General features: G+C 41.5%; 1 protein-coding gene across 1 annotated transcript; it reads right to left on the bottom strand.

Annotated features, from left to right (window-relative positions):
* Positions 1-1,166: 1,166 nt before the first annotated feature.
* On the bottom strand, positions 1,167-26,827 carry APIP (APAF1 interacting protein). Its single transcript, XM_081836271.1, has 7 exons — positions 26,674-26,827; positions 19,121-19,221; positions 16,250-16,298; positions 11,495-11,612; positions 6,591-6,726; positions 2,801-2,968; positions 1,167-2,287 (listed from the first exon to the last, which is right to left on the bottom strand). Exons 1-7 carry the CDS (start codon positions 26,752-26,754, stop codon positions 2,188-2,190), a joined length of 753 nt encoding a protein of 250 aa, XP_081692397.1. The 5' UTR covers positions 26,755-26,827; the 3' UTR covers positions 1,167-2,187.

Here is a 26,827-nt window from a genome sequence, read left to right as displayed (position 1 = left end):
AGCGCTTCAAGATCTTACTGACTGGTTGTCTGGGACTGTGCTGAGGAGGGATGGTGGGAACCACCCCCTCCCCCTGATCCTGAGTCTTCCCAGGAAAAGGAGGACAGTGTAGATTTGGAACAGTGGTTTGCAGAGAGGCATAGTTCAGAAGGCAGGAACTGGGAAATACTGGATGGAGAACAGTCTTTGGACATCATTCCTCCACTGCCCTTCCCAAGGTCGAGAAGAGCTCAGAAAGTCTCAGAACAGAAAGTGCAGAGGGTATAAGTTCAGATTTCAAGATGTAGGAGTGACGTAGATTAATAGGGATGGATGGGGTGTGAGCCTTAATTGGGAGCACCGCCATTCTAGGGAGACATTTTCTTTTGTCTCTCACTGTGATTACTAAAGAATCTAACTGGTAAGATGTTCCTTTTGTTTGATCTTCTTTACTGCCACAGGGGAGGAAGCTGATTCCCCAAATCCTGACACAGGTAGACCTTTAGCTGATGGAAGTGTGGAAATATTCTCTTCCTTGTATCTCCATCCTGCATGAAATATTACCTGTTACCTGTTTCATGGAAGCTATCTGATACCAATATGTGCCTAATTAAAAAAGGGTATAGTACAGGCATAGGCAAACTCGGCTCTCCAGATGTTTTGGGACTACAACTCCCATCATCCCTGACCACTGGTCCTGTTAGCTAGGGATGATGGGAGTTGTACTCCCAAAACATCTGGAGGGCTGAGTTTGCCTATGCCTGGTGTAGTGCCTTATTTACCATCCCAAACACAGTGTTTGATTCAGATTTAAGGGCAGCTCTGTAGAGACGAGGAACCCCCTGGCCTTTTTAAGAAATCATACAGGAGCAGCATAGATTCTAGTCACACAGAAACTGCTCGTATAAACCACCCACTTGTAGAATTCAAAGCTTTTGTAATCAAGTCTCTTTAGTAAAATTACACATGGTGTAAGCCATACTGAAAGAAACTTGGCACAAAGGTCTACCTTACGAATATTACAGAATTTAATTTTCCTTGAAAACAGAGTTGTTTCTAAAGAGGATTAAATCATTTGGCAATATTATCCAACATAGTTATGTAACTGAAATGGTGAAGAAATGATATGTGCTGTTTTATCCACAACAATATCCTTACTGGAAGAAAAAGAAATAAAGACAATAAACTTTTTAGAAAGGAATGGAAATGTTTTATAGAGTATTTACAAACAAATTGTAAACAAATCAAGACATTGGTAGGATTATTGTAAGAACCTGCGGCTTTAAAAATGTTTGTGAGATAGATATGAGAATAGATGAATAAAATAATAAGTTAATTTGGAGTATGCAGTAAATGATGAAAATAAATGCAAAGAACCGCAGAAAGAGGGGGAAGAAGAGTCAAAGTTTGAAATGTTAGAACGATTGTTGAATAATTGTACATTTGTACATGAACGGAAATTATAAATTGAATTATATAAAAAAGAAAGTCACCATGTACTTTCACATATCTGATTCTCATTTCTACTTCAAATATTATCATTTTTAATGCATACATTTTCTCCTCCGCTTAACTTACAAAGAAGGCATCCATTAAAATTAACCAAGAGAAAATCTATTGTAACCTAGGGGTTGCTGAGGAAAGAGGATAGTGTAAAATATAATTACTACTGCACTTTTCAAAGAGAAAAGGATAATGTCCCATTTTGGCGTACTTTTATACGTTGCACTCTTTCAACACTATCAAGCTTTTCCAGACATAGACTCTTTGTTGATTTAGTTTAAGCTGTTTTAAAGAACTTTTCCATTTGGTGCCATGCTAGGCTTTCAAAATACAACATGTCTTTTATTTATGAAAACCTTACAATAATTTGAAAAGTTGTAAGGCCTTTGCATTTTGATCATGCTATATCATAGAATATGAGCCGCAAGGAAAATCCTAAAGAAACATGCCAGTTGTACTGTGAAAGTAAAGGGAAAGGGAAGTCCCAGATTCTTTAATACGCACAACTGGGAATCCATACTGCCTTGGGAATCCTTCAGGATTTTAACAAACAGCATAAAATGGTCTGTATTTAGCAGCAATATTTCACTAAAACCAATAAGCACATATTGTGCAAAATGTTAAAAGTTGCTTGGGCGTGAACCCTAAAACCTATTGATATTTTACTGAAATATCAGTGACATTTTGGTGAGAGATGTCGAGGTATTAAATGATCCCATTTTCTTCCTTTGGAACTGCAGTAGGATCAAGTCCATGTTGCTTCATTTGTACCGCAATATCAAAAAGGTAGTCATAACATTCACACCTAAAAGACAAAACGAAAAAGTTTGGCATCTTACTATGTGATTTAGCACCAATTGTAGCAATATAAATTTTGTGTGTTTTTTCTTATACAACATTATCTTGGTAATGTCTTTCCTCACATTAGAAACGCAATCATAAATAGCAACAAGACCCAAATTAGTTTTTTAAAAATTATGCTTAGCTCCCAAGTCTGTGCTACGATCTGCAAAACATGTGAAGGCTTTTGAAAATATTTGCAAAAGGGAATTGTACTCCCAGGGATCTTCACTTTTGGGAATCTGAGTGTATGAGAGCTGTTCTCAGTATCTACATATATTAAAGGAAAGACACAGGTGAAGCAGAAGTGGCGATACCTTCACCTGAAAGCAACATGCATTCTCTAGTACATTCGGGAATGTAAAATCCAGTGATATTTGCTTGCAACAGCAGAGGGGTACCATTGTGCTTCTTCGTAGTTGTACTCACATAGTTGTACTCAGCTATGAGTGACTGCCAAAGAAGAAGAACAACTCACATTGTCTTGGCTTTTTCCCAAGTTTCTCCCCAAACATAGACCCCATGACGTCTGACCAGCACAGCACAGGAGTCTGGGTAGTCATCCATTGCCTGAGCCATTCTTTCCTTCAGGTCCTTCTCTTCAGGTGTGTTCTCGACAATAGGAACCACTAAGGTATCATCATACCTGAAAAGATGATGGAATTGGGACACATGTTCCTTTTCAGGTTAGCATTGTGCTTCTGCTACCTGGAAAGGCTGGTCCAAAGCAATCTGGTTGGCATCTGTCTGTCTCAGGAGACAATGGAGGAGTATGTCCCACTTTTCTGGCACAAAGCCGCCCATGTGATTAACAATGAATTAAAATCAGCAATGGCATCCCGTATACCCAGGGAAGAGCAATCCTTTCTACCCAGCTCTCCTGGTTAAGCTGGCCTCCTGCTGGCCATCAGTGGTACATGACCCCTTCCATCAGTTGAAGGTGCAGGAAGGCAGGAGGACCACTGCCAGGATGCCTAGCAGCAGCAGTCGCCAGTGGAAAGCTCCAATGCAGGGTGTTCTGGATGTGGGGATTGACTGAGTCGGTCCCAGGTCTGCTGGATCCCAAGCCAGTGTCACTGTTGTCATGCAACAGCATTAAGCCTGAGCTGGGTCATATTACAATTCTCCCACCTTCTGCTCCACCAGCTGTGTGCAGCAGAGCTCTGGATGCTTGGTGGCCCTGCCACTCTGTAAAGGCTCCCCAGTGTGTGTGTATGTGTGTGTGTGTGTGTGTGTGTGTGCTGGATTGCAGCCTAAATCACGTAACACAATGACAACACCAGCACCATGTCACTGTGGTATTAGGAAGAGTTTGATCTAAAGCATAGAAGTGAATGAAAGAGATAGTGAACATCACAGCTTGTTTGTACTAAGGACTTTTTGAAACAAACGTTTCTTTGAAAACATCTCCCTATCTATGTTTCCATTGGTTCATCATGGAATTGGCACTCAGGAATGGTAGTGTTTGGGTGCACAGCATCAATGGGCACGACCAACCACATGACTTAAGGCAGCAACCATGCACCACACGCCTACCCAGGAACAAGTCCCACTGACACTTATTTCTGAGGAGAAATGCATAGGATTGCATTGCAAGTGTCAACAATTTCAAAGAAGTTGAAACTCTTCTTAACTTTGGCTAGACTCTATCAATTGTTCTGTATTTTGCATTTATTTGTCTTAAGCATTTACCAGCAGCAACGGACCTTCACTCTGCTGTGACAAACAGCACAATATTAATCTCTTGTTATTAATCACCAGCATATGGTAGGTGATGCTACACTGTTGGAACAGGTTATTACTGCAATGGACATAACACCCATGAATTGTAAAAAACAAAAGTCTGCTTATGTCACTGGTCATCCTAAAACACTAGAGAAGTCAATTCCAGAAGTTAATTGTGCAAAGATCAGACCACTTATCAGTTTCGTTGGGTCCTGAGTTCTTTCATTTTGAAGGGAGTGAGGAGAGAAAAATATCACGTGAATTCCAAGAATTGATGTTTTGTTCCCTTGTAATTGTTTGCTTAGAAGTCTTAGCAGATCATTCGTGTTGTTCTATCATATTCTGAGAATCTCAACTGTGAGCAAGATGGAGCCTGTCCCGCCCTGGAATTTGCTCTATGAATACTAAAGTGGGATTAAGATAACCTGGCATTGTTTAAACCAAGTTAATTAAAACTGGCAGGGTACTAGCTATACACTGTTGGAACCATGACAGAAATAATAAATTAAACATGCCACAATTTATATGCTTGAACTTTGTTGTTCTAAAATAAGATATGACTCTAAGTATATCTCGCTCTTATATGTAAAGATGATTGGGCACCTCTCACTCACAGAAGTATCGTGATTCTTAGGATACTTTCACGTGATCTAGAAAGGTTAAATACAGTACATGTAAGTTCAATCCGTCTTGATTACCAGAAACAAAAAACCTCTGCAAAGGGAGTATTTGTATGTGTCCTCCATAAAATGGGGGGGGGGGGGCGTGTTAGAAGTAAAAACCAGAGCAGCATAGTAGGCCCCTCTGCACTATACATTTAAAGCGCATCAAACTTCTTTAAACTGTTTTGGCTTCCCCCCAAAGAATCTTGGGAACTGTAGTCTGAAATATGGGGGTTATGGTGCTCAGAGTCGTTAGGAGGCCTCTATTCCCCTCACAGAGCTCCAATTTCCAGAGCAGTTTAACAATTAATCCCTTTTTTCCCAGGGAACTCTGGGATTTGTATCACTTTCAGGGGAACTGTAGTTCCCAAAATTACTTGGGTGAAGCCATGACTGTTTAAAGTGGTATAATACTGCTTTAAATGTATAGTGCCGATGGGGCCTTACAGTTCAACCGTAACCACGTCCTCTCAGAAGTAATTCCTATTGAATTAAATGGGGCTTACTCCCAGGCAAGTACGATTAGGACTGCAGGCATACTTATTAATCAGAAAGTTCCAGTTTGAAACTTGCCTCTACCATGTATGTGCTAGATGGCCTTAAAGCAAGCCACTCTCATGCTACTGCCCCCCCCCCATCTGCAATATGGGAGTAATAATGCTGACTTCCCTTACAATGTTGTTGTAATGGGCACAACTAAATAATTAAAGTTACAGTGTCAAAACGATCAAGCTACTGACCTAAGACGTTTCATAAACTAGCTACAAAGCTAGAATCTGGTATACAAAATGACCCAAGAAACCCTAGTTACTAGGAAAACATAGGAGATAATTTTACACTAATGTGCAAGAAATGTGCTAGGTAGTTGAAAATGCAACAACTATAGGAATTTGGATTTGAAATACAGTGGTGCCTTGCAAGACGAAAAGAATCCGTTCCGCGAGTCTCTTCGTCTAGTGGTTTTTTCGTCTTGTGAAGCAAGCCCATTGACGGCTTAGCGGATTAGCGCTATTAGCGGTTTAGCGGCCTTTAGCGGCTTATTGGCTTAGCGGATAAGCGGCTTAGCGGCTTAGAAAAAGGGGGGGGGGAAGGGGAAAAAACCCGCAGGAACTCGCAAGACATTTTCGTCTTGCGAAGCGAGCCCATAGGAAATTTGTTTTGCCAAGCACCTCCAAAACGGAAAACTCTTTCGTCTAGCGAGTTTTCCGTCTTGCGAGGCATTCATCTTGCGGGGCACCACTGTAATAATATCTACCACCCTTCTTTACCCAATTCTTCCAAGGATGTCTGTAACAGTAACCTGGGATCTCAGAGATTCTGTGGAATTATTAGATAGCTCTACATCAGGGGTCAGCGAAGTTTTTGTGGCTTGGGCCGGTTCACAGTCCTGCAGACACCATGGTGGGCCGGAGTGTGCGCACACATGCGCAAATGCTATTTCTGGCTTCTTCCAGAGCAGAGGAGGTGTGTGAAGCTTCCCATTGGCTGCTGGAGCTTGCTGCAGCCAATGGGAAGCCAGCCAGCGTCACGGAAGGCAGTGCCCGCTTGTGGCCCATGGGCCTTAGGTTGCCGACCCCTGAACTACATCTACTAACATAGGTTTGTAAAGGCAGAAGAGGTGTGTCTTGTAGAACAACAGCCAATTTATGCCAGTTCAGCTCATATGTCCCACTGAGTTCAACAGAATTTGTGCCCAGCATAACCATCTATAGGACTGCAGACATATTTTCTGGGAAATTACCAGAAGAAGTTCTTTTTTTAAAGTGAAGTATTTGCACATTGCACATAAAAACAGATTATCTGAAATATGAACAAGAGAGATTGTTCTGAAATCGGGGTAAACTACGACTCGAGCCTGAAAACTTATCAAGGAGAAATTACCTGAAATAGTCTCCTGCTGTGCATTTCTTGATCCCTTTTATCATCTCTTGATGAGTAATTTTAAACTCTCTTCCAGGATAGAGAAGTGTGGCCATTACAGCAGCTTTGGAGTGTGTATGGATTACTGCTCCAGCTCCTACGAAAGCGAAAACTTCTATGTTTTATTTTTAATGAAAAACATGACTCATACATCACTCTTCAATCGCAGCTCCTTTTTTTCTTGATATGTTCCTGGTATACAAACTTACGACCTACGCTAAATATTTTTGCTAATACGAACAAGGTAAATTAAAAGACAAAACAACTCACTTATTTAAATCAACGGAAAGCATGGCAGACTGAACTCAGTAATCATCAGAGAAAATGTATGGGTTGATTCAGTTTCACTAGCTTAATGCAGCCAGCTTCTTACACACCACAAAACAATGAAGGAGGCATTTGTACATTTTCCTATAAGCTTTCTTTGTAGTATTTTATCAGAGATCAGCAAAACTTGGTTTTATTATTTTAACCCCAATTTGTAGCCAAGAGCTCAAGAGAATGCTCCGTATATCCCAACACTGGCATTGAATATTAGGAAAAGGGAAGTGTGTGTGCCAAAATGTTAGTAGTGACAAATATTCAACAGGGTCCACACCGGCAGTGTGGTGCTCCTGCCAATGTGACCACACTGCTCCAAGCTTGTCATCACCCAGTTCTGCCCCTGTCCCCTCCAGGTAAGTTGCAGTGATGGCGGAAGGGTGGGTTCACCCCACCACAACCTTTCTTAATAAAATTGTTTCTACATCTATACCAATTTCCAATTGTTGTTGTTTAGTCGTGTCTGACTCGTCGTGACCCCATGGACCAAAGCATAACAGGCACTCTGTCTTCCACTGCCTCCCACAGTTTGGTCAAACTCATGTTAGTAGCTTCGAGAACACTGTCCAACCATCTCGTCCTCTGTCGTCCCCTTCTCCTTGTGCCCTCCATCTTTCCCAGCATCAGGGTCTTTTCCAGGGAGTCTTCTCTTCTTATGAGGTGGCCAAAGTATTGGAGCCTCAGCTTCAGGATCTGTCTTTCCAGTGAGCACTCAGGGCTGATTTCCTTAAGAATGCATAAGCTTGATCTTCTTGCAGTCCATGGGACTCTCAAGAGTCTCCTCCAGCACTCCAGGGACAAAAACCAGTTTCCAGTACTAATTACTAATACTAGCATGCAGCTACCAGCTAAGTAGCACAGGTGGGAAACAGAGGCAATATTCACAATTTCTAGTAATTTGTATTCCTTGGGGAACAAACTTAAAAGGAAGCAAATAACAATCTAGAAAATTATCTCTCTCTTCTTGGACTTCAGCCACACTCTCCACCTGAGGGTGCATTAATTACATTCAACACACACATCCCCAGAAGGCATACATTCTCAGAATGAAAATTCAAATGTCAAGACTGAAATACCCCAAACTACTTCTTTTCTCTCTCTCTAAGATTTGATTTGATTTAATAAAGAACCAGTCTTTTGAGTTTAACCTTTGAACTGGTCCTCCACCCATTCCATTCCAAAGGTGCCAAGCAACAATATGAACAGATTCTGATTTACTGGCTCTCTTGTTAGTCACGCTAGACATATTTTCAGGATTATACAGTCGTACCTTGGTTTTCCTGCAGCCAATCAGAAGCTGTGATTTGGTTTTCGAACGTTTTGGAAGTCGAACAGCCTTCCGGAACAGATTCCGTTCGACTTCCAAGGTATGACTGTAGTCTAGTGCTAAGGATAAGGACTAGAGTCCCACAGTCAAACATTTGTCTTATTTTGAACTGAGCTAGAAAATTCAGCCTTCATCTCCCTGCATTCATTCCTACCAAGAGCACCCAGACCCCTGTCCACAGACACAGTATAAAACTTTTCTCCAAAACCTGCCTGCTTCCTTGTCTCCTCCTTCCCCAGCCTAAGTGGTAGACAGGTTCATTGATTTTGAACATTCTGCTACTCTTTTCCAAGTGCTCCTCCTCCTCATCGCTTTTAATGTCTTGCCACTGCTAATATGGCAGCAACACGCCTCATTCTGAAGAAGAAGAAGGGGTATTTTCTCAAACCAAGGCACTGCGGGACAAGTGGCCCGGGAAAATGCCTGAGCTGCCACTATTCTGGGGTGGCTGGGAATTATTTAAGAGAGGATGTCTACTAACCCCCCCCCAAAAAACACTGGAAAAGCATTCTCTGAAGCCACCTCGCCCATGGTGCCTCTTTGTCTTCCTCAGAATGAGGCAGAGAGGAGGGGAGGATAAGCTGCCAGCACACGAGCACCAGCAAAACATTGAAAATAAGGGGAATGGCCAGGAGGTACTCATTCATTGCCTCACCGCTAGCTGAGGCAACTGGGCACCTCTGATTCTGCCACTTATGATTTCTCCCTCAGAAGACTAGTAAGTCAGCCATACTCTGTGCACATACAGAGAGACTGAATTATTATTATTATATAATTATATATATATATATATATATATATATATATATATATATATATATATTAATGAAGCCTTGACAGCTATTCAAAACAAATACAATCCCCCCGAATACATCTTGGACCTGACCAACCACTGCCTAACCAACACGTACTTCATCCACAATGGACAAAGATACAAACAGATAGAAGGAGCACCTATGGGATCACCCCTCTCACCGGTCATCGCAAACCTGTACATGGAACACTTTGAAACCAATGCTTTAGACAAGTCAGAACACAAACCCAAACTTTGGCTCAGATATGTTGACGACACCTTTGTAATTTGGCCACACGGGAAAGAAAAACTGGATAGCTTCCTCACACATCTCAACAACTTACACCCCAAAATACAATTCACTATGGAAATAGAAGCCAACAACCAACTTCCCTTCCTTGACGTCCTAATCTACAAAAAACCTGATGGCTCCCTAGGACACACTATCTACCGGAAAAAAACACACACCAACCGCTACTTACATGCACAATCACACCACCACCCTGCACAAATAAACTCCGTAGCCAAGACTCTCATCTCCAGAACCAAACGCCTGGCTGACAAAGACCACTTGACAACTGAGTTACAGAATCTCTCAAACGTGTTAATTGCCAATGGATACCAGCAAAACAGGATTACGAAGCTAATCCAAAAGGAAACACCCCCCAAAAACCAAGACACAGAAGAAAACAATGGCATGGCCCTCCTCCCTTATATCAAGGGCACTACAGATAAAATTAGCAAAATCCTCCATAAACACAATATCAAAACAGCCTTTTGCACCAACCAAAAAATAGCCAATATCCTCAGAAACCCCAAGGATAAAATCCAGTTGGAAAACCAAGGGATCTATGAAATACCCTGCAAAGTCTGCCCAGCCACGTACATTGGACAAACAAACAGACGAATAAATGCACGTATCGCAGAACACAAGAATGCCGTCAAAAAAGAAGAAAAAACTTCCTCTCTTTTCCAACACATGAAAGAAACAGGACACGAAATTAATTTTGCAGATTCCAAATTGCTCTTTAACACGGAACATCACCACAAGAGAATAATCATGGAAGCCATCGAGATAGAGAAACACCCTCACAACATGAACAAGCGTGACGACACATCCCGCTTGCCAGACATCTGGAAATTAGCCCTCCCCACAAAAACTGACACCAGATCCAGAGGCACACAGAACGCCAACACCAATCAACCACACCAGACCCAAACCCAGACCCTCTCCACAGATGAATTACAGACACCATCCAGTAGCCAATCCATGGTGGCACCTCCAGATGCTGCACCCCCCTGCAATCCCTACACAGATCTGGCTGACACAAGCCACAAAACCACAGCTCGCCCCTATACACGAAGCCAAGCCAGAGCACAACTAAGTACAGTACAGCCATCTTCTCAGGAAAACTCTTCACAAAGTTCAAGAGGTCAAGACACAAAGACTTTAACAACTAATCCACACCTAATGACCCACCTAAGTGGTACTCAGGATATCACTCAAGAAATCACTCAAGATATCTCTCAAGTAATTAAGGAACAAAAGAAGAAAAGGCACACTAGCCTGGGAACTTCCTCTCTGCCCAGAACATTGGAGGCTATACACCACACCCCCTCTACAGTATTTATAGGAACTCAAACACTGAGATCCTGCTCTGTTCCAGTAACAAGAAGCCGAAAGCACCAGCCTGAAGATGACGAGTGAGACCTCGTCGAAACGTCGCCTAGACACCCCAACTTTTACACGGGAAGACACCCGAGGACACCAAAACCTGCATATATATATATATACACACACACACACACACACACACACACACACACACACCACCCATCTGGCTGGGCTTCCCCAGCCACTCTGGGTGACTCCCAACAGAATTAAAAGCACAACAAAACATCAGACATTAAAAACTTCCCCGAACAGGGCTGGCTTCAGATGTCTTCTAAAAGTCAGATAGTTGTTTATTTCCTTGACATCTGATGGGAGGGCATTCCACAGGGTGGGCGCCACCACCGAGAAGGTCCTCTGCCTGGTTCCCTGTAACCTCACTTCTTGCAGGGAGGGAACCGCTAGAAGGCCCATATTAAAAATGTCACAATTGTTACCAAAAAAGAGAGACTCCATTGGGGTACATATTTGTATTTGCCAAATGAAGCTTCTGTGAATCATTCCTTTTCAAAAAGCCATCAAGAGAGTTTTTTGTTATAAGGAGGCATATATATACTGTAAATGAAATCAACCAATCAGTAAAAGAAAGATGTTTTAGCTGTTATAGCAATTACTGCAAGAATTGCATTGTACTGTTGTAAAGGCATGTTCCAATTCTGCTGCAGTTTCAATTAAGAAATCTCCATTTTATAAGCAGAATACACTCGTGTTTATGAAGTGCTGACTTTTCAATAACGCTGCTTGCTGCCTACCTCTCATGGTGTAAGCATTCATGAAGAGAGGCGTGCATTGACTCTTCTTTAGCTTCTTGTGTGGTGGGGGACCACTGATGTCCCGTTCTTCAATGTCACACACAAACATATCTTCAGGCTATAATGAAAGCATTTGGAGACACAGTCTGAGTATTTATGCACACCTACATTTCAACGAACTAAATTATAAAGGGTTCAAAGATCAGTGAAAGATCTGCATTGTGAGCTGAAAAACCACGGCAACTTTTTTTTGGCTCTGCTTCGGAATTTAATAACTGTTTTCTGTTATGATTTTGTTTGATGCTTGGTTTTGCATTTTAATAAAACAAGAAAGGAAAAACCCACTGGAGAAACTAGTTCTTGATAAAATACATTCAATATAATTAGATTCTGAGAGGGTGCAGAAATGTGAATGTGCAGTGAGTTGTTAAGGCATGGTGGAAGTGACCAGTTCCCAGTCCAGGAACAAACTTGGGGGGGGGGGGTAAGGCCGATGACTGAGATCAGCATTTGACTAGCTGATAAATACCATATTGCCCTGAATATGCCACACTATTTTCCAAATTCCGACCGTGAAAAGTCGAAGTGCGACTTAAATTCATGACCTTACAAAAATTGCTTTTTAGGATATTGCTGCTGAAACAGACATACGGTAAAAGAGAACAAACAAACAAAAAAAGCGAGACTCTTGTGCAATTTATTCTAGTGCCATTCATGGCTTCCCCCATATTTTACAGGACAGTATTGATTTTTTATTTGCATTTACGGTGCTACGAACAGGTGTTTGACCCACTTGCGGGTCCTCTCTGGTACCTTTCGGATTTTCTTCTACATATGCCATTTACGGGTGTGAACACCTGCAGAATTTTAAGGAGCGGCTTATATTCTGGTATTGTCTTTTTTTCTTCTCCCCCCTTCCAAATTTTAAAGGTGCAGCTTATTTCCGGGTGTGGCTTATATTCAGGCCAATACGGTATATTCTTTGAATGCATTGTGAAGCCAGTCTTGCTCCACAGAAGGAAGTTATATCTGTGCATACACAGAATGGCGGTAGGGCAGGAATGACAGCACATACCTGTCCTCCTGGCCTGACCAGTGCCACTGCTGTCTACTAGGGGGCAGCGGGGCCAGGCAGTGGAGAAGATGCTTCTGTGAAGCTGAATGAGCAGAACCAAGGCACCATTTCCACCAGTGTCCGCACAGCACCTCTCTGTCTCTGCCACATCACCTCTCCCCTTCTTAGCAAACTGCAGTGGTGCTGGTGCCAAGTCAGGCGTACGATGCTGCCTTTCCTGAGAACATCATTTTTTAGTTGTTCCCTTTCTGGTGAACTAATTTTCGATAACATTAAGAAAACTGTATGACCAGTACTATATAGATCTATAGAAATGCTCACCCTTATATATCACTGATTCTATTTTATTTTTAACATTTTGTGTTGCTCGACTTTAAGAAGTAAACTCCCCTAGGAAATGCACTTTGTTAGTAGTTACCACCATCTTAGCATGCTCGTTGGTTTTCGAAACTCTCTCTTTCAAAGGATTAGAGACAAACAAATGAAAGCTGAGACCGAGAGCCTCTGGAATCCATCTTTTGATTCTGGCACACGTACAAACAATTGCAGAAAAGACACAGAGCCCTAGTCAAATATTTGCAGAGCAACCCTATATGCACATTTGTTCAGAAGTGAATTCCATTGCATTCAATGGGCTTGCACCCAGGTGAGTATAGGATTACAGCCTTCATTTGAAAATATACCTTAATATTTATTTCACTAATGTTGCAGCAGAAACAGCCTATGATTTAATCTGCACTCCTACATCATTTACCTGGGAGGGAGCTCCCCTGAACTCACTGGGTACTACCTTTGAGTCAATAAGTATAGAATTGCACTTAAGTTTTATTTTACCGATACATTCTTGGGACACCTATGAGAATTCAATCTAGTAACTTTTTTTAAAAAAAACACCTGTATTGGTCACGCTTTCTGTTAATCACAACACAATATTCACAGATTGAGTTTCTGTGCCAATAGAACACAAAGATTTCCTTTAAAATCAAAATTTTCGAGTTCAGACATCTGACTCGTTTTGTCAGAAGTCTTTTTTATTTAAGTGTTTATTTAAGTATTAATTAGGAAGATTAAGTTTTTTCTGCTACTTTTTCTTCTTTCTTTTTTCTGTATTTTCTTCTTTTCTTTCTTCTTAATTCTTTTTTCTTTAATTTTCTTTTTGTAGTATGAGATTGTAAATTCTTTGTATATGTGTGTAATTTAAATTAATAAAGATTATTTAAAAAATAATAATCCAATTTTTCATTATGGTATACAACAGGGACGTCCAACATCCAACAGGATATGATCCATCATCCAATATCAAAAACTGGCAGTGAGCTACCACGCTCTCCCATTGTCATTCTTCAACTTAAACATATTATATTTAGCTGGGGAAACCCAGCCAGACAGGCGGGGTATAAATAATAAATTATGATAATGATAATAATAATAATAATAATAATAATAATAATAATAATAATAATAACAACAACAACAAATTATTACCCCCATGCTAGCCCCCTCCCAAGGCCATTGGTGCACACGGGAAGCCAACACGCCCTGAAATGTCCAATTCTCCCTTTACCGGATGGAAGAGCTCTGTAGGGAAGGGGGCAGTGGCTTACTTTCAAACAAATGTATCTAGGCTGGAGCTGGAAAGGCGGGGAAAGTTCAGCATCCATGCAGAACTAGGAGGGAGAGAGTTTTCTTTCCATGGGAACCGGTGGGAGGGGGGAGAGGGAGGAGAAACGTCATGGTCTCTCTCTCACAAGCTGCCCTTCCCTCGGCTCCCTTTCCTGGCTAGCCAGCTGACTGGGAGCCTCCACAGGTGCAGCCCGTGCAGAGCTGTGCGTGCCCCATTTTCGCCTCCCTGCCCGGAGGCTTGTTGGGGGTGGAGGCAGGTGCCTCGTGCCTTTCCGGGCTGGCCAGCTGACTGGGCATCAGGCAAAGATGGAGGCCCAGCGGGGTGCTTGAGGCGGCCGCAATCGACCAAAATCCTTGCGTGGTCCCTGAGTCAATTGCGGTCGACACGTTGGACATACATAGTATACAACATACAGGCCCAACGGCACAGGCCTATTTTCATCATATTAAGCACTGTTTCTTCCCAGCTTTGCAGACTGCTCCAGCATTCTGGGTGGGTAGAAGGAGAAGCCCCTTGAACCAGCCTCTAAGGTCAAGAGAAACACGGCTGTACAGAGCCAATTTCTTGATTTATTATTAGTGGCTATTCCTGCTTGGCCACTGGACGAAAGCAGTGCTCCTAATCAACCCTGCTATTGTGGGGGTTCTTCTAGCCCAATATAAGGGTAAGGCAGGCAGCCCACTCTTGTTCCTGACAATAGCTCACAGCAGCAGTGGCATTAATGGCAAGTAAAACCCTCCAATGCCATTTGTGAAATAAACTTGGCTGCACAAAAGAAAATAAACCATCTCACTTTACCACTCCCAAGTGTCTGAGGGGTGAGGTGGCAGGAACAAAGGACCAATAAATGGAAAGGAAAAGATGACAATTAAGTGGACATACATGCATGCAGCGTGGATTTGATTTAAATCAAATCGATTTAAATCACGATTTAAATCACTAGTCAGTAAGACTTGATTTAAATCATTTTTTTTTTTTTTTTTTACAAAAGGCTCATTCTCACTGGTATAATCTTAATATTTACTTCCAGATGAAGGTTTCATATTTGGAATAATGAAATTTCAGAGTACTTTTTACAGTTATATCAAAAATTACTGATTTGATTATACTAGTAGAAATACATAAACAGATAATTATGAAATTATTGTGAGGTTTAATAAGTTAACTGTTTATATTTGGACAACTTTTCTGCTGTATTTAATTCGAAGGAGAAAAATAATCATTTCCTTAGAAACAATTTAAGCAATTTATTTAACTAAAACAATAACATTATAGCAAATGTATCCATGTTTGTTAACTGATGTGGTTAAACATTTTTTTTAATAAAAAAACTTAGACTAAGTTTTAGCACACATGAAAAACTTAAAACAAATCCTTATTTGTTGATGAGTAGCCTTTGAACCATAATGTAACTTAAATAGAAAACTATCTTTAGAAAGATTTTTCCTCCAAAAGCATTTTATTTTAAAAATCCAATTTAAATTTAAAAAACTCTGATTTAAATTTTAAAAATCTTATTTAAATTTAAAAAACAATTTTTATTTTTTTTAAATTTTAAAATCATTGCTTTTTATCCACCCTGCATGCATGTCTTGGTTATGTGGCTTCAATACGTTTCTCTCCAATACAGAGAAACTCATTTTGGCTGTCCAATAGGAATTGCAACCCTTCCATACAGGCAAAAGGGCTCCCCAGAGTGAGAAGATCCAAGCAAACTATCACCTCTCTCTTGCATACAAGGAACACTGCAATCTATTTGGGCCATTCATCCAGGCTGCCTCCTTAGTTTTTTCTTTAGCCCAGGATACCTTAATGCCACCATTCAAGGCTGTTCCAAAATTAGCCTGTTTAGGCCAGAGCTAATTAGAAAATGAAGCTTTTGAGCTTTCTTCCTACTAATAAATGTGTGTTTAAATATGTCTGTGGCTGCAATCCTATACATATTTACCAGGGTGTAACTCAGCCAGACTTCCTTCTGAGTAAGCATGGACGGGATAAATCTTCAGATTAGTTTTCAAGGAAGATTATCAGAGGTAGAAATGCTAGCTGTACCTACCTGAATTCTTTCTTTTTGGACACCAGAGGGAGCAATATATATCTCACTGCTAGAGGGGGAAATGAGAGACATTTAGCTGTAGGCACAAAATAGCATGAAGCATATGACTTCATTTATCAACAACAGATCATACAGCAATTCCTCCCATCACAACATGATCTACATCTGACAGCACTGCTTAAGCTACTGCCACAGGCTTAGCTAGCCCTAGAACACCCGACATTATTATAGCTTAGAGGTGTTATTGCTTGCCGTTGCCCTTAAAGCTCTTCATAGCCGTGATTATGCAGTGGACGCTATGAGACAAAGAAATCCCTTTTGATTTGCAGGGGAATAAACATCTATACTGCTGTAGGTTAACCGAGGCTGCAATTCTAAGGAAGCCGAAGAAAATCCTTCTGAATCCAAGGGGACTTGATACACAAATAAAGGGGTTTAGGACTAAAGTGTGAAACATAAGCTATATGCTTTGTTCTTTCTTACGAGTTGTTCATATTTTGCTGTGTTTAGCGTACGCCACTATTTAGGGAGGAGGAGAGGGATTGTAAATGATTTAAAATAAATATATATGTTTTTAAAAACTATTGCACAAATCTGCTTGTGGGCAAAAGAGAAAGTGAAGCATTGTCTGCATGAAGAACTGTTGCTTTTAATAATATTGAAGTAATATGGAGCTCTTACTTGGAATTTTGCAGAGCAGAGACACCTAGTGGTTAATTGGTCAGGTTATGCACAGCTGATATTTGAAGACATAGGTACATTCATTGGATGTTAAAGGGAGGTGGGTGGGTGCACATTGATGAAGAAGATTCCATTTGGCCACTCAACTGGCAAGGATTTGCAGTCAAACTAAAAAGCACAATATATATCTGTGGGGAATACAGTGGTACCTCCAGTTGCAAACGGGATCCGTTCCGGAGGTCCGGCCGGATCCCGAGGTTTTCGCAACCTGAGGATCACTGTTATAGGCATGCGCACAGCGGTAGACCACTTCTGTGCATGCGCACATGGCGAAACACTCCCGGGTTTGCCTCTTTCGCAACCTGAAGTTTACGTTTTCCAAGGGTAACGTAACTCGGGGTGCTACTGTACAGTGGTACCTCGGGTTAAGAACTTAATTCGTTCTGGAGGTCCTGAAACTGTTCTTAACCTGAGGTACTATTAGTACCGCCACTGTGCGATCTCTCACCCCGAAGCAAAGTTCTCAACCCGAGGTACTATTTCTGGGTTAGTGAAGTCTGTAACCTGAAGCGTCTGTAACCCGAGGTACCACTGTACTAAGAATCAACATGGTATCTTGCATAGAATTGTCAGCAATGAAAGCACAGTGCTTTTTGAAATATATACAGTGAGTATATAAGGCAGCAGCCTCAAGTCACGGACTAACTTTTGTGACACAGGAGCCATTTTCAGTTTAGATGAAAGATTAAGGCTGCAGTTGTTAGCCCCTGATCGAAAGTGCTGGTGGGAGTTAGGATTAGCTGGCAGTGTCCCTCGGCCGGGCTCTACGTGGGGAATTTCGTTGTGGCCACAGTATGGCTCCAAAATGGGGTGTGGAGCTGAGCAGGAGAGCTGTGCATATGGCAAGCAAAAAAAACCCCAAACACATATACACAAACAGCACTTCCTCTACCTTTTGCCATGGTGGACAGGAACCAGCAGGGGTTCAGGTGAGGCAAAGGATATGCCACTCTGCACCTCCCTGGACCCTCTTAGGATTGCCCTGCATGCCAACCTCTTCCCCAAGGCTTTTACACATTTGTAATAAAATTAAGCAAGGATAATTTTAAAATGTCAGCATTTGAAACTGACATTGCACTGTGTTTATGGGAATGCTATCCTGGCCTTAGGAATAATTTAGCCTTTATTAAGTGGTGAAGTTATTATTATGTTAAAAAAAACCATCAATGGGATTTATTTCTGCATCATGTGCTTTTGTTTTGAGAGCTGTTACTTTATGGTTTTCACTACAACAGGCCTTCTGCTTCCTGTGTCTCCAGCCCCGAGATGAATACAAGTGGTGCTCTCCCATTTATTCCTCCAAAATTCTTTCTATAACCCAAGCCACTGACTTCAGTCATCCTGCCGTCCAATTCTAGCCTGTTTTTCTAAAACCTCTCTTGCTCTTTGGGGGTAGTGGAGTCCCACTTCTGTTGCCATTGCTACTTCCACTTTTGTTTATCATCTAGATTCACCTTCTTCTCCAAGCATGCACTGCTTGTCCAATACTGGCTATACAGGAAGAGGGAAATGGCAATTATCATTGGAAAACTCTTTTTTGGAACAGCTCAAGATCCACCTGCTTGAATCCACATGTGACCCCAAGGCTAGAAATTGGCAACCTATGTGGCAAAACCCTTCACAGTGTAACTAATATGTCTTTAACCAGACACACATATCGGTATATCTTTATGCCAACAGATTGAAAGTTATTCCTTTTCCCACCACTAAGTGGAGCTAGGTATCCACAAATGCAAATATCCAGAGCAACTCGGAAATAAGCCAAACATTTCATGTACAAGTTTCTTTAGAAAATCTATTTAGAGCACTGCACCTGCACGAAATCATTCACTTTATGTTCTGCTGTCAGCTGGAGGAAATTATTTATATTCTGCTCAGAGAGTCTGAGGACTTACTTGCTTAAGATATACAAGAATGACAGCTTTCTTATCCAGGGCCCATAAAATTCATAATCTGCTGTATTGCACGTAAGTAGCCTTCTTTGACAATTGTTTAAGACCACTCTAATGAAGTTCCAATTGTCTACTTCTTTTCAACATCTATCATGTTTTATCTTTCACTTTCCCTCCACTTATGCTGATCTGTGCCTAAGTGGGTATTAGTTTAAAACAACTACTACTAAACACTCACCCGTGCTTCATGCTGATTCCACCACCAGTCCCTGTAACCCATCCTAAGTGATAAAACTGGCGGCAAAGCTCTGGGATCAAATTCCTTGGATGCACATTCTCCTACGGAGGAAACAAAAAGAAAAGGCACATTTTAAAACGGCTTGTTTGCTTTTTAAATGAAAGCTGCAATATTTATCTGATTTATTGATTAAAATGTGATTCCAGCTGATCAGGAAATCCCCCCATTTGAAGTTGTTTTAAATAGAAATACTTAAAAATATTTCTATTTTGGACAGATTTCTGCTCTTCTCTCTCAGTCAAGGGGGATTCCTTCTTCCTGCTGTAACACACGAATCTCTAAAAAACAAAGTATGCTTTTTCTTCAGCATTATGGTTTGTTTATATGCAAATTTGATTAATCAAAACTTGCACAATAAATTCACTGAGATTTGTTTAAGTGGATGGCAGCTATTATATAAAGTCCATATAGCATGGGTGACTCAATTATCTATCTCACATTTAAGATTTTGCTAAGCTAGAACTCCCATCAGCTCTAGCGAGCATCCCACGGATGATGGGAGTTGTAGTTCAGCAGCATCAAGAGGGTAAAAGGCTCCATCCTTTTGGTCAGTGGTAGACAACATGGCGACCTCCAGATGTTGAACTACAATTCCCATCAGCCCAAGGCAGCACGGTCAATAGTCAAGGAAGATAGCACTTGGGAGTTTAGCAATTTCTGCAGGACCACAGATGAGCCATCTCTGCAACCAAGTAAGGCTGCAACTTACGTGGGGGATCGTGCCTAAAGCCAAAATTGTGTATAGTCAGAACACACTGGGTTCAATGGTGGTGGGAATACCAAAGTCATTTTTTCCAGAACTTTGCCCCCTTTCCATTTTGTGTTTTAACTGCTGTGCACATAGGTTGCTGGTTTACTGTATATCATTTTACTTTGTGCAGAAGTGTCACCTACCCTTCCACACTATCCATATAAACTGTGAACTAGGACTATAAATGAATCAGGCCACACATAAACCATAAGCATTGCGGCACAAGCATCCAGGAGTCCATTGTGATTTCTGTGCAGAATGGGGACCTGTTTGACCTGAGATAGTCCTGTCCCATGATTCTAGGAGGGACTTGACCCCAGTTGTTTTTTCTAAATAGCACAATTCTCACCATTTGCAGCTATGGAGGGTGGGGTACATGCTTTTAGACTCTGGGCTGCGGTTGACCAACACACTTTTCAGGTCCAGTCCAATGCAGAATCTGCCCAGCAGTGAAAAGGGCTGCACAAAAAGCATTTGCTCTTGTGCATATGGTGAAGAACAGTGTTCCTTCTGGTTCCTTTGCACAGCATTGCTTGACACCTTTAGATATTATGGGTACCCGTGGGTTCAATACCCATCTCTGCAGTGGTTTCAAGTAAAAACATGAAGGTTTCCTGTACCTGTGATATATTGTGCACAAGGTAGCTATCCATTGACTTTTATGTACAGCTTTAAAACATCTGCTTCTAATACAGCTTCCGAAGTTGCACAGTCGACTGTGCTTCTTTTTTAAATATTTCACTCAAACTGAGACTCTATATATTTTCTTAAAGGATGAGCAACTACAAGATTCCCTAAATATTTACATTTAAATTGAAGGGAAAAATAAATTAGATTTCTGCAACTCGTTCAGCTTGATAAACGGTCATCAGTAACAGACATTGAAAGATAACTTTCAAATGGAGTTTCATGAAATTACTATTAACAACTGCAATTTGTCATTCTTCATTTACCACATTTTAGCAGATGCCAAGCAAACACTCCAGGGCACCTTCACAGTTGATGTAAACTGGAGTATCTGTCCTGAATGCAATGCAGCCATGCAGGTTTACACCAGTTAATGCTGCAAATCATTACTAATCCCAAATCTGCTATGAAATCAAAGTCCTTTGAAACCTTTCATATTATTATTATATGTTAGTCTAACTATTATACACACTATTTGCTGCAAAGAAACATGATATACATTTGCATAAGCTGGGTGTAAGCTTCATCTCAGTAGAACACCTTTTAGTATGAGCTTCAACTTATGGTATGTATCAGCGTAATGACAAACATTTGCAAAAGGATTCACCAAGGATTTACAGAATTACTGTTAAGCCAACATGACTGAAGTATATTGATGGCAGGGTGGGGGAGATTGCCACTTTTCTCTAACATTTCAAATGAAGTGAATCATTTATCTGACATGAACTTGAAATTGTTGTTTTTAAAATACAGATAAATCTGGCATGTACAGTGGTACCTCTGGATGCGAACGGGATCCATTCTGGAGCCCCGTTCGCATCCTGAGCAGAACGCAACCTGCGTCTGCGCGTCTCACGATTCACCACTTCTGTGCATGCGCATGACGTCATTCTGAGCAGCTGCTCATGCTGCGAAACCCGGAAGTAACCCGTTCCATTACTTCCGGGTCGCCGCGGAACGCAACCTGAAAATGATCAGCCTGAAGCGTCTTTAACCCGAGGTATGACTGTATTCCAAAATATGCACTAGGTTGTTAGTGAAGGCAGGTCCACGCAGTCATGAGCCAGGCTGACTGTGTGAATAGCAGTTTTAGGGCCCCTCCCCACTGTGCACCCACAACTGCCTTCATTCACACACCTGTGTGAAGGTATTCTCCATTTCACCATCTGTTGCCTCCAACTCAACCATTTCACCTTCCTGTTCTGGCAATCCTATATTCATATTGTTCTCCAAAATCACTGTGTCCTCTTTAATTCCACTTCCCATTTCATCCTTCTCTGGTCCATTTTCATCAATCTCTTTTTAACTGCTCATCAAACAATTGCTAAAGGATGCCAACAGTCAATGGAATGTCCAACAGAGTATTTACCATACGGAATGTTCCTGTTAACAATTCAGTCTCAATCTTAAGATCTTCAATCTCCCGTCTCCACTTTAAGATCTTCACAGTGTTATCTCTTAACAGAACACATTCCTTTCCCACAAAGCAAATATGAAGTAACAAAATTACTTTTGATTTCAAGGCAACACTTTCACTGGGAAAATGGAGAATTAAAAATTTTTAGCACTCAGAACTCACTTTATCATAAAACTTTCTTGGTTCAAACAATTAGAACATGACCCCCCCCTTGCTTTCAGCCCTTTAATGATCAACTCTTCTTAAAGCCAGAAAGTAGCTCAAACACCAAATGTAAATTTCAACTAGCAGACAGAAACATCTTTCTCATTTGTAAATTTTAACAGTCTCAGAGATCTTTAGAAAAAAGGCAGACTTGCAGCCCCTATGGCCTTCAGGGCTCCTGAGTGGCTTTTGGGCAACATGTTGATTCCTCCATTCTAAGTTGCTCACCCCCACCCAGATTCCAAGGTGCTGACAGCTTCTTGGTCTCCCGGTGCAGAAAAGGGCTTTTTCAGAGCATCAGAGGTTATTAACCTGTTCACTCTTATCTCCAGATTGAATTTTGATAGCCAAGATTTATGTCCTGGCTATCATCAGTCACCATGTAATTATCTCTGTCAGCAACTTGCCAACAGAAGACGTTCAGTCTGCCATGTTCATCCCCTGGAAATCCTCCATTTCTCATAACACTACAACCCAGAGCCATCCAATTAAGCTGAATGGTGGAAGATTCAGGACAGACAAAAGGAATTACTTATTCACACATTTGCTCATACAAGAGGTATTGATGGCTACTAACTTGGGTGGTTTTAAAAAAAGAATAACATCAACAGTACAGTGGAACCTTGGGTTGCAAACGTGATCTGTGCAGGAGGCACGTTCGCAACCTGCAGCGTTCACAACCCGCAGCACCGTGTCTGCGCATGCGTGGGTCGTGATTTGGCACTTCTGAGCATGCGTAAAGCACTATTTATTGCTTCGGCGCATGCGCCGAAACCCGGAAGTAACCCGTTCCAGTACTTCCAGGTTCAGCACAGTGCGCAACCCAAAATCGCGTAACTTGAAGCGTCTGTAGCCCGAGGTACCACTGTATGGCTGTTAAAGGCTACTAGCAATGATGGCAATGTTCTGTCTTAACTTGGAGACCGTATGCCTCTGCATACCAGTTGCTGGGGAAAACCATTGGAAAGAGCCCTATTGCACTCAGGTTCTGTTTACAGACTTTCCATAGGTATTTGGCCACTGCAAGAACAGGATGGTGGACTAGATGGGTCTTTGATTTCCAACTTAATAACAGGGAAATGAGTTCAATACTGACTGGCATAAACCAGATGAATGCCACGTTTCTAAAAATACGCTCTCGTATGGAAGGATTGTAGCTCAGTGCTTTAAACATGAGAAACATCACCTATGGAAGTGAACACTGCACGATCTGAAGCAGTCCTTGAACCAACAAATATTATGAAATGTGTTAGCTTAAAAGTTGGCAAGTAATTTTCTTTGTCCATCAGACACCCGCCCCATTTCAATTCTACCACGATTCTCAAATGAGAAAATTTCCATTTAATATAATGGTGTAAAGAACGGGCATATTCCTTTTATAAAAATAGCAACCATAAAACCTTTAATTAGTCAGTTTTGTACAAAATGTATCAAAACAATTCACATGATATATAATTTTGTTGTTTTATTTTTGGAAGGAGATGAATTACATCTTAATTATAGAGAAGAACTTATAAACTAATGTAGTCAGAGCTTCTGCAATTTTCAAAATTCCAAAATAGAATTTGAGCTCTTCTCATTTCAGTTCCTTTATTACAAGAATTAGAAGCATTAATAAACTGAGGAAGCAACAATAGATGAGGCAGCTGTGCTTATAACTTTAGCAATTTAAGTGCACAAAATGATACATATGTAAGAAGCACAACATGATTTGCAATAATCCTTTAAAACTAGATTAATTCAACAGCTAGTTTTCCAGGGGAATTGACAGTAGCATTATCATGTTTAAAGGGCCCTGGTGATTCTTGGCACCCTACAGTTATGTTTCTCCTCTGTTGAAACCACAGTGTCTCCCCACTGCCACTGCTCCCCTGCTTGCCTGCATACTTGCTGGCTTGCTCTTTAGCCATCTATTCTCTCTTCTGAGGATAGGATAGTAACAGCCTGGATAGCCCACTGCAGATTTGGAACTGGAGACCAAAGGAAGTGGAGCAGTAAGTAGGCTTCCCACTTCCTGTCAATACCATTTGCAAAATGGGCAGCAGGCAGCCTTAATCAGAAGAACGAAGGAGACTTTCTGGCCTTTGGGGTCAAAGTATAAAAGTTGGGGTGGGCACTAATGCTATCAGCTTGGGTAGTATATACCATATACTATATACCATAAGGTAGCAGGAATCAGAGAATAGGAATAAATGTTGAGATATAGTGGAGTCTCCCAAGGATTGATATTGGGACCTGTGCTTCTTAACTTGTTCATAAACATTTTAGAATTAGGAGTGAGCAGTGAGATTGCCAGGTTTGCTGATGAGACTAAACTGTTCAGGACCATTAAAAGAGATTGTGAAGAGCTCCAAAAGGTCCATCTGCAGCCATTTGGGTGGGTACATTGGGGAGTTCTTTGGTGGTTGGGCTCCCAGGCAGAGCTGAACTGAAATGACAGATCTCACACTCTCTCTTGTTGATTTCACCAAAATGGGTCCTTTCACTGATTATGAAAGTGGTACAACTTTCATTTCTTTACACATTGAAATTACTTATTCTGTCAAAGTTCTGACCACCTTGGATCTGAAATATAAAGCTAGAAGATTACTGCAGCTCAGTTCTATGCTGACTTCAGCTCAACTCTCTCAAATAGTACTCAGAACGCTATTCAAATTAAAAATGAACAAGAAAATTAGTAAGTATTGACAAATAAAAGCATTAAAGCTCATAAAGCTGTACACTTACAATTTGTAATACAGCTAGATACAAATGTGTAAATATAAGCCTAGTTTCCAGTGGTTACCCAAATGTTGTAATCCAAAAGCCACTCTGCCCCAGAATAAGAAGCAATGTAAACAGTAACTGTATGCTGATTAGTAGGCATTTCAAAAATAAATATTAATATAGGTATTGTATTCATCTTTGATGTGGGCACATTTGTCAAGTAAACTCCACCCAATTTTAAAATGCGTTATACAGGCGCATATGGAAAACAAGATCTTAAAATAACTTCAATAATTAAGCAGTGTTTTAAGAAGTACTCCCCAACAGAGCAAGATTAGTGACTTGCCATAGGCCACCTAATAAGCTTCATAGCCAAGAAGAAAACAGATCCTGGATAAGAGTTGACTCCAGAAGGTGACAAGGTCACTTTTATTTACCCCGTAGGGACTCAAGATTGGGAAGAGGCTCCCTGTCCAGCCTGTGCCAGCATTCTCATTTTGCACAGAATCCAGGATGCAGAACTAGGGAATTATTGTTTTCATGCTCTATTCCTCTGGGTCAGGCATAGGCAAACTCGGCCTGCCAGATGTTTTGGGACTACAACTCCCATCATCCCTAGCTAACAGGACCAGTGGTCAGCGGCTCTGGGTTATTGGTCTTCATCTGGCGGCTGGGACCCACTACCGAGTCACAGCCTGATCAAAGGAGGGTGCAGGTCCAACAGCAGCATTACTACTGTACAAATATATAGGGAATGTGAGAGGATGGGGGAGGTCTTCAAATACATGTTTGGATGAAAGCGGTGTCCAAGTCTGAAAAAATTGGAGACTGCTGCTCTAGGTGAAAGGGGGTACAGTGGTGTCTCGCAAGACGAAATTAATTCGTTCCGCGAGTTTTTTCGTCTTGCGATTTTTTCGTCTTGCGAAGCACGGACTTTGGAAAAGCTTTAAAAATCACCAAAGTCTTCAAAAACCTCAAAAAAGGCTACCACACCGTGTGCTATGAGTTCCTCCTCAAAGTGAATGCACGGTTTTAAGAATAAGGAAAAAAACTTGCAAGACAAAGGAAACAAACTTACAAGACGTTTTCGTCTTGCAAAGCAAGCCCATAGGGAAATCCGTCTTGCGAAGCAGCTCAAAAAACGAAAAACACTTTCGTTTTTCGTCTTTCGAGGCATTCGTCTTGCGAGGTACCACTGTATTGGTGGTGCTTTATCAGTGCTGGCATACATTTAAAAAATCCAGGCTGATTCCCATCACTGGTAAAAACTGAAGGCACAGTTGGATCCTGCAGTTCCCTGCATTTGCTTGTTATCAGCTACTCCTGATTTCTGCCCCAACCTTTTTAAACAGCTATGATAGCCAGACATGGTGAAGCCTCCCTCTCCGTTTTCTCCTTTCCTTGCTGATATGGCTTGTGTCGATATGCACAGTATTATTAATAATAACAGCAATCTTTGCATCATGCTTCCCAGCCTGTAAATGAAATCTTTTCATCTGCTGAATTTTAGGTTTTCCCCAAAACAGTGTCTTCTCGTTTTACAAAGGGAAGTTCCCCTAGGAAAGTGAGCAGCTTAGCCTTGCTCCGGCGGGCGATCTTCCCGGCTCCACCTGGGACCCTCGGCGACTGAACCTGGTCCCTCCCCTCCCACCAGGAGGCCCCTGTCTTCTGCGTGAGGGGAGAGGGAGAAAGAGAGAGAGGCTGGAGCTGATCGGCTTTGCTCTTTACCTCGGCTTTCTCTAGGCCCTTCCTGCAAGGACAGCCACAGTCGCCTCGCTGCTGCTGCTGCTGCTGCTGCTTTTCAGCCATCTCGCTGCACGCGAGGAAGAGACAAGGCCCCGCGCAGGGAGGAGCTTGGCTGAGCCGCCGGCAAAAGGGGCGG

Source organism: Podarcis erhardii (assembly GCF_964252035.2).
Source record: "Podarcis erhardii genome assembly, chromosome: 1".
NCBI classification, from domain to species: Eukaryota; Metazoa; Chordata; class Lepidosauria; order Squamata; family Lacertidae; genus Podarcis; species Podarcis erhardii.
The sequence above is the reverse complement of the archived record's forward strand: the minus strand, read 5'-3'. Positions and strand labels throughout refer to the sequence as shown.

Bases quoted from the DNA above. Each gene is read 5' to 3' on its own strand.
- APIP (XM_081836271.1), bottom strand. From the start codon at position 26,754: ATGGCTGAAAAGCAGCAGCAGCAGCAGCAGCAGCGAGGCGACTGTGGC. The intron at 16,299-19,120 runs GTGAGTGTTTAG...TTCCCCCTCTAG, and splicing joins GGAATCAGCATGAAGCACGG to CAGTGAGATATATATTGCTC. The intron at 2,288-2,800 runs GTGAGTTGTTCT...TTTGTCTTTTAG, and splicing joins TGGGAAAAAGCCAAGACAAT to GTGTGAATGTTATGACTACC.